We start from the raw sequence: 8,855 nt of genomic DNA on the forward strand, positions 1-8,855 counted from the left end.
TGCCTGTGGCTGGCCGCCTGTGTGGACTTGTGCGTCACGCTGAGCGAGGTGAAGGAGTGGCGTTTCTTGGTGTTCTTCTTGCCGTCCGCTCTCCGCTGAAAGGCACTGACTGCCCCGGAGCTGCTTAAAGTGGGAGCCGGGGCCACGCTGGCCACCGCGCCGGGGTCCAAGGGCAAGGCGACGTCGCAGGCGGACACAGCGACAGGGCACAGCTTGTCCATCTCGATGAGCTGCTTCGCGGAGTCGTTGAGCTATGTGAGAAGGCGCAGGGGGCTTGGTTAGACGCATCGCACACCCCGCCTGGTGCCCTGTGCCCTCCCGGCTGCACTTCCACTTACGTTGCACACCCTGCCTGGTACCCTGTGCCCTCCCGGCTGCACTTCCACTTACAAGCGGACCCCTCGTTCCCCGGTCAGGTCTCTCTACTGGTGGCTCCCAGCCGAACGCCGTGGTACACACAGCAAGGTGGGGACCTTATTGGAAAGCCTTCTGGAACAGCTCCGAGACCCAGGGAGCCATGACGGAGTGCAGGGCAACTCATCAAACACACCGGTCACCTGGCCGACCTCCACCTTTGCAAAGGCTCACCATTTCCTGGGGACCAGGTACAGCCCTGGGGAGGTGAGAAAGGCCACCCGCCCACACCCCCACACCCGCAGTCCCTGCCCCTGCACATGCTGGTCACCCGGAGGATCATTCAAAGCTGTGACCAGCTGCATTCCCCAGCGACTGGCATGGATGGTGCCCATGGCAGGGGACTCTGCCCAGGGGGCGTGAGCCCTGGAGTTCTGCTCACTAAGGCTGTGTAGCCCCGAGGCTGGCCCAGGCCTGTTCAGAGGACTCGGGGCTGTAATCTCCAGGGCCTGCCAAGCTCCATCCTCGCGTCCACGTTCTACAGAACCGCAGGAGTGCTTTTCAGCGAGCAGGCTGCCTTGGACGAGTCCGACCCTGGTGGTGCTTGTGTGTGGGGGGCTGCAGGCACCGGTGCTGAGCCACCTGACAACTGCGGCTCCACGCCTTTCTGCTCAGGGCGGGGCCATTGTCTGGTTGCTCCAGGAGGCTGGAGGGCACGGGGTGAGTCTGGCACAGCACCGGTGAGCACCAGCTGTGGAGACCAATGCCCGTTCTCCCTCAGCGTCCCCAGCTCCCACACCTGGAGGAAGCTGTTGTTCGAGCCGCGGGATGCAGGCAGTGGGTGGGATGCGGTTCACACCGGAGGCCAGTGATGGGAACAGCGAAGGGAGGGATCTGGGCTAGCTAGCGGCCAGCCCCACCTGAGCACACAGGTGTGCCACAAACAGGCTAGCTGCAGGGCTTGGGGAACGCGTTATGCCTGAAGGCCTCGCCCAGGGTGCCTGTCTGTCTCTCTTTCAGGAAGGAAATGCACAAGAGCAGTCTTCAAAAGTTCAGAAAATTCGTAGTATAATAAAAGCTATGCATAGATTTCAATTTTTTCACACCCAAATAAACTTGTGCTTTAATTCTATTTTTCTGTAAGCTTTTTGAAGTCCCTCATAAATTAAAAGGAAGAAACAGGTGGCTGACAGGGCCGTCTCAGGCTGCACTTACTCGGCCTCTTGCACACCTAGGACGGAATCCGCAGTCCTGACAGGACAGGCAGCGGGGACTCCGCACTGTGTGCATGGCCGGGAGGGGACGGGGTGCCCCAGCCTGGGCCTTCTCCCTGCAGACGGGTTATACAAATGCCACCGTGCCGGGTAGGCGCTGTCGAGTCACTCTCCCAAACCCTCTCGACGTAGCAGAAGGCCCTGATTAAATGCCAGCTGGCCCTGGGGGCCTCCTGAGGAGTGCAGAGTTCAAGGAGAGTCGACCTGGGCAGGCACTGAGGGGTGTCCTGGGCCCAAGCGGGGCCGCGCGCTCTGCCCATCGAAGGCAGCTATCCGGGCGTTGGGGCCCCCGTGGTTTCCATGGCAACCCTACTGAACCCCGCTGCTGCAGGGACACCATGGAGGCTCCTGGGCCAGTGGCGTGAGGTGTTCCGACCAAACGGCTGTCCAGAAACAGCTGTGGCCACTGTGGGCAGTTCGCAGCCCTCATGGGGAAGTGGGGCTCAGCAGGGTCAGAGGACCGGGGAGGGCAACGGGTCAGGGACATTCATACACAGGGAGAAAGCAGGACAGCCAGGCCAGATGGCTCCTGGGGCAGCTATGCCCATGACCCCAGGCCAGATGGCCCCTGGGGGCAGCTACGCCCACGTCCCCTGGCCAGAGAGTCCACGAGGCAATAAAATGCCTTGCTGTCCCGCTCACCGCTCTGCCAGGCTGACCCCACGAGAAGGTGCCAGGTGTGCACCAGGTGTGCATCTGGAGACCTCCCTGAGCACACTGGGCAGGCGTACGCCCATGAGCTGGGGCCAGCTGGGCTGGGGCCACAGCGGTGTCAAGACCCTACTGGGGGTGCTGTCTCTTACTCATGGAAGAAATCAACTTTTTAAAAAGGTCCATGGAAAAATAAAACTAAGTACAAGTTTATTTTGGTGCAAAAAAAAAAATCAAAATTCATGTATTCCTTTCTTAAAAGTTCCATGAACTTTTGGATTACCTTCCATATACACATATATGTACGCACACACGTTTGATTCTTCTCTAGCTTCTCAGACCCTCAGGAAGTCCTGATGTCAGGTCTGATCTAGGAGAGTCCCCTTGACCCTGCAAGGGGGTGTAGGGTGATGCCAGGTCTCACCCGGAGCACGCACACACACACACACATACACACACGTGCGTACACACACACACACACACACACACACACACTTCAACACATTGTTTAAGCTGAACATAATTCCAAAACTAGAGTTTTAAGTAATTATAATGGGAAGATCCTCTCTAGTTTGGAATATTTTAAAGTAGGAATAAGAGAGTTTTCTTATGTGCATACCTTTAATTTTGTAAGCCTAATCAAGAACTGTGGGGAAAAAATATGAGCGCAGTCTGGGCTCCCGTGCGATTGGAGTCCAGGACGATTTACTCTGAAGTACCCTTTCCTCCAGCTCGGCTGTTTTGCTCTGCTTCATGGCTCAATCCATGTGCTTTTTAAAAGTGCCGCTCCAGGGGCACACCAGTTGGGCTTCCTCCTGCAGCTGGGGAGGGGTGCCCCAATTCCTGGGGGCCGGTCTCCTGGACCAGTGCCACACCTACCCGCAGGCTGACAGGAGGACAGAGACCCCCAGCCTTCCGTTCCCTGTGCCCTGGGGGCCGGCCTCCTGGGCCATTGTCACACCTACCCACAGGCTGAGAGGAAGACAGAGACCCCCAGCCTTCCGTCCCCTGTGCCAGGGGTTGTGCGCCCCACCTGCCGTGTGCCTGCTGGGACGTGACACAGGAACGCCCGAGGCCGGGCTGAAGTACTTCCCTATTTGCCAAAAGAGCAGACCTGGAGCTCCACTCAGTCCCCTTGATTCTGTTGAACGGATCCTGAAAACTTCCCTGGGGAAGCCAGGGAACCGGGCACCAATGGGTCAGTGTGCGCGTGCCCAGGACTCACGGGTCTTCCAGGTCCCCTGTTGTCATCGGCGGCCATTGTGGCCAACACCAGCACGGTGCTCGGCCTGCGGAGGTGCCCTGTCCCCGAGTGCCAAGCAGCTCCCAACAGCCCCCCACAGATAACCACGCGCACCTCCTACAGACAGGGGTCAGGGCGAGGAGGCGTGGCTCTCACTCGCGCTTCACCATCTCCGTAGGAGCGAGGAGACAAGCGCACGGAGCCGGGTTCTGATGGCTGCAGGACAATCCATTAACCACTTCTGATCGCCTCGTGGGAACAGACGGCGTCTTCGACTTCCAGACAGATGGAAGCAACATGGCAGCACTGAGCTCTTTTACTTTTTTATTTTTGAGGGAGATTTTGCTGCAGGGAGCGTGCGCTCACCAGACAGCAGAGAGAGACAGAGAGACAGAAAGCAAGAAATCAGCACCCAGGGGGATGGCCATGCCACAGTCCCGTCTCCTCCATTCTCCTCTCACGATGTTGGGCACACACACACGTGCCCAGCATGAATTTTAAGCTGCCAGGTCCGGGACTCGAACCACGGTTGACTACATGGGAGTCCAGCACTTGAACCACTATGTCCCCTGCTAGCCCCAGCACTGACATCTTAAGACTTGTGATGAGTTTACTCGTTTATCCTAAGGACTGTCCTGCACCTGGTCTGGACACACCCATCCTGCTCTGCAGGTGCCCCGTGATGGGGCCACCCCCACCCAGAGGTTTCTGGGAATGGGTGAGTGGCCAAGCTCAAGCAGGCGGCACAGTCTTGCCAATGGGACAATGGCCAGGCCAGAACTCACCACCGCATCAGGGTCTCTGCTGACCCCCGCTGGCCTGGGACTGCTTCATGCCTCTGGGCTTGGCAAGCTCCGCCCATGACCTTGTCTTGCAGCCCGACTGCCCCACACTGCCCTTTCTCCCAACTACAGAGCCGGCTGGGAATGTAAGAACTGGGCTCCTCCTGGCAGTGCGTAGGCAGCTCTGTGGAGTGGCCGCTTCGATGCGTCAGAGGTCGGGGCTGGACGGTGCCCAGGTGGGAAGGCCCCGGTGTGCACCCCGGAACCTGAACCTCTGCGCACATGTGCGTGCTCAGACTGGGCTGGCCGAGCCTGGGTGCTTTGTGGCAGGAAGACCCTGTTGGACATGACGCAGAACTCAGGCAGACAGGGAGGCCCAGCCCACCGGGCGTTACCAGGGCGCTGACTTCTAACCTTCTGTCTGATGGTGTACTCTGGGCAGTAAAACAGGTCTGGGTAGGGGCCAGCTGGGGGTGTGGTGGTGAAGGCCCTGGATCCCACATGGCCAACTCTGAGGTTCGAGTTCTGGACCTGGTAGTTCAAAACCACGCCCAGTGTGTGCACTCCCAATTCTTTCTGTTTTGGAGGTTTTCGCTAGAGGGCGCATGCGCTCAGCAGAGAGAGAGAGACAGAGAGTCAGAGAGCGAGAAATCACCCCTAGGGGGATGGCCACGCCGCAATCCCTTCTCCTCCTTTCTGCTCTTGGGATTTTGGGTATGCACACACACGTGCCCCACGTGAATTTAAGTCGCCAGGTCCGGGACTCGAACCGCGGTCAACTACGTGGGAGTCCCAGGAACTTGCCAGTTACGCTAACTGCTGGTCCCTTACCGCCAACTTTGAGAGGAGGGTGGAGAAGAGACTGTGGTGTGGCCAACCCCTGGGGAGTGATTTCACACTTTCCCTTTCTGTCTGTCTCTGTCTGGCAAGCACACATGCCTTATGGCAAAATCTTAAGAAAAACAACAACAAAAAAACCAATTCTGGGTGCACACCTCCAACAGCTTACGCGTATTTTCAGAATACCAATATATTACTTACATTATTACTATGTAATGTGTACATCTTATCCAATGAAGTAAACTATACATTTACATTACGAAACACACACACACAGAAAACAGAACGAACAAGTTAAAAACGAGTAAAAAATAGACATACAGAGAAGTTCTAGCATCTCCTTCCTGCCCCAGAGCTGCACACACCCACCCTGGGGGACTCGGGCTCAGAGCAGCGGTTAAAACCACTGGCGTACTGGTCCTGGCTGCATTTAAGTGAGTGAAACTGGACAGGGCGTTGATGACGAGGAGGCGCCTCCGCGGGGAAGGTAAGAGGCTCACGGCCAGGGTGAGTCTCGACCCAGAAGGACTGTACGCACTACTGACTTCGAGGGAGAAGGGACAGTTCCTCCCTCAGAACTGAGAAGCTCCCCCGTCCCACCACAGTTTGTGACGCAGGCAGGAGCAGGCCTGGCCTGTCGCGGCCCCCTGACTGATGGTGAGGGACTGCTGAGGACCACGAGGCGGTCAGGGAGCTGGGGTGCTGGGGCACGGTGGTGCAGAGGCTCCCCTGAGCCCCTCTCTCTGCCTGAAAAGGAGCCTCCAGCAGGAGCCCCGTGGTCCTGCACTCCCTCCCTGGATCTGGGCAGGGGAGGCTGGCTGCCCAGACAGGCTCTGGGGCTCCTTCAGGAGACTGGACACGACGAAGCGCCCGAGCGTCTCCATCCGCAGACTGCTTCCTGCAGCCCTCCCGCTCCCGACCATGTGCGGACACTCTCCCAGGCATGCTCGCCTGTGACTTCTGTAGCTCAGGATGCTGCAGAAGCGTCAATCGGCCCGCATTCTGTGTCACGTAGGGGGCCCCGGCTTACCTACCTACACAGTTAAAGTGGGGCTTCCTCCTGCTCTGCCTCAGGCTAATTCATTTGCAGGCCGACCAGAGGGCCTAGAGGGTGCTCCCCGGTGAGGCTCACCGTGTGACCCGTCCGCACAGACCGAGTGCCTGGGAAGGGGCGGCAGGTCTCGGGCCTGCCGCGGGTGTTCTGTGAGTGACGTCTCCAGGGTGGGAAACCAGCTCCGAGCTGTGTGAGCCAGCATGCCTTCCTCTGGGCTGTGGCCTGAGGCTCAGGACGCAGGAGCACAGGCTCCCGGGGGGCCGAGGGACAGGACGCTCCGCCATGGCTCTCAGAATACCAGCCAGGCCAGCTCCCAGTCATTCTGCTGTGGCCTTGAGAGCTAACCTGCTGCTTTGTCACCATTTAAGCCTAGAGGTCTTCAAGGGCTTAGAGCTGGCAGCAGGCAGACACCTCCTCCCTCCCGTCTTCACTCGGCCCCCTGCCCTTTCTCTCCTGTCTCTGGCTTTCTCTGATGGCTCAGGGCAACCCAAGGTAGCCAGCTCGAAATTAAGAGGACAGGGTCCCCGGGGTCAGGGCAGCCACCTTGGGATCAGATGGGAGGGCCACGACCAGGTGGACGGGTCGGCAGGGAGGAGAGGCCCTCGAGCCAGCTGAGGCTGGAGCCCCAGCAGGAGAGGGCGGTCTGGTGACCGGGCACACACTGGCACCTGCTGCATGTCAGGACTGCGTGGCCCTGCTGGTGGGCTAGTGCAGAAGCTGCAAACCAGACACAGACGCTGTGCTCTGTGAAGACCGGGTGCGAGTGAGCGTTTCCGCATGCAGAGCATCTGGGTGGCGGGAGCTCACAGAGAGCAGTGTGAGAGGGACACTGGGCCGGGCATGGGCTGCAGGCCAAACGTGGTGGCTGGGAGGCCGTGCTGAGAAAGTGGCCTATGAACCGAGACCTCGGACGAGGGACGGCCAGCCCCGAGGGTGTCTGGGAAGTGCGATGGAGGTGCAGCAGCACGGGCAAAGGTCCTGGGGCAGCCGCACAGCCCTGAGGAAGAACAGGTGTCAGAGAGGCCAGAGCACACTTGGGCGGGAGTGAACGGGGAGATGGGCTGGTGGGCTGGGCCCTGGGGCCTCTGGGAGGTCCTGGCATCGCTCTGAGGGAAATGGGGGGCGTGAGCAGTGAGGTGCTTCGAAGGTCTTTGGTAAATTCTCACAGTTGAATGAAAAAAGCAGGATGACAATACCGATACAGCACAATCTCAAATTTGCCCAAATACATGTAAATTTATACATAGAAAAGAAGAAGGCGCAAGAACAATATGCTAACATTTCATGTCGCTCTTCTCTGCGCACACTCATATTTACTGGCAGGATTACGGGTGATTTTAATTTCCTCCTTTACACTTGCCCGAATTTTCCTATTTTCAATAGCCAAGTATTATTTTCATAATCAGAAAAAGTCGTTAGAAACAAATGAGACAGAGGGGCACGTGAGCGGGGCGTCCCTGCGCCGTCCGGGCGGACTTGAGCCGCAGCAGGGCGCCTGTCCGTTTTGCACAGACGTGAGGTGTGCACAAGACTTTGGCGTCTTCCCGTCGAGGAGAAGGCCACCGTTTCTTAAGAGCACGGAATTTTGGCTGGGTCTAGTCCGTTTCTTCTTCCTGGGCTGGTTTGGCTCCCTGGTGACGGCCACCAGTTGAGTGGGGGTATGGCCAAGGTCAGACTCCTGTGGGGGCCCCCAGGGCTGTCGGCAGCCTCCTGGCACCATCCGCGGGGCTGCCACTGGGTGTCAGAGGGCCCGGGGCTGGCTGGGCGCGGCCTGGAAGGAAACGGTGAGGCAGATGAAACAAAGCGAGTGTGCGTCAGGGACAGAAGGAGGCGACGGCCCAGACACAGCATCCAGGCCACCCCGGGTACCGTGAGTACGTGCTGAGGGATTCGGGTGACTTGAACAGCAGAAGTCAGCGCAGGGAGGGGAGCAATGAGCCCCATGCCTGTTGCAGGCTGCAACGAGGCACCCTGCACGGCCGGCTGGCTGCAGAACAGCTGGGTGGGAGAAAGCCATTCTCCAGGCAGCTGGGTGGGCCTGGGGACAGCAATGTCCAGGCATGTCACATCCTCCCCCTGTGCTAGGAGCTGCGTTAGCGACCTCAGGGAGGGACCAGAGGAGCCGCTGCCTCCTCTGGTGGGTCCAGTCTACGGGTGGATAGTAGGATTCGGTGGCAAATCCATCCTGAACTTTGGGAGCAGAAGAGGACCAAAGATGGCAGAGAGTGGGGGGTGGGAGCACGTCCCAAGGCTGGTCACCTCCAGGGCTCCTGACCTCAGTCCCCAGCTCTGTTCTGGAATGGATGGGTATTTACTTATGTTTTTAACTTCACAGGGACTAGCCAGGCTGGGATGAGAGCGAAGGTGCCGGCCTGACAGCCTACTTGACCACGGCCATGCTCGGCGGTGCCTGCTGTCCCCCCCGGGTTCACTCTGGGAGAGCTCGCCTGCTTAGCGCTGCTCAGGACGGCACGTGCCCTGCAGGGCACTCACGGCTCCTCCCTTGTCCACCCGTGATCCAATTCCAGGGGTGCATCTGACACCCACAGGCCACAGTAGCTTTCACTTTTTTTTGGAGAGGTTTTTGCTGTAGGGTGCGTGCGCTCACCAGAAAGACAGAGAGAGACAGAAAGAGAGAAATCATGCCCTCCCCCCCC

General features: G+C 58.7%; 1 protein-coding gene across 1 annotated transcript in view; it reads right to left on the reverse strand.

The window, feature by feature from the left end:
• Nucleotides 1-8,855, reverse strand: part of SH3RF3 (SH3 domain containing ring finger 3) — a gene marked incomplete in the record, with an annotated part of 355,159 nt that overhangs the window by 102,155 nt on the left and 244,149 nt on the right. The window contains 1 exon segment of the mRNA XM_027772894.1: nucleotides 4-251. Coding sequence (XP_027628695.1) covers nucleotides 4-251 — 248 coding nt within the window.

The sequence above is a fragment of the Tupaia chinensis genome, unplaced genomic scaffold, assembly GCF_000334495.1.
Source record: "Tupaia chinensis unplaced genomic scaffold, TupChi_1.0 Scaffold000041_1, whole genome shotgun sequence".
Taxonomy (NCBI): domain Eukaryota; kingdom Metazoa; phylum Chordata; class Mammalia; order Scandentia; family Tupaiidae; genus Tupaia; species Tupaia belangeri.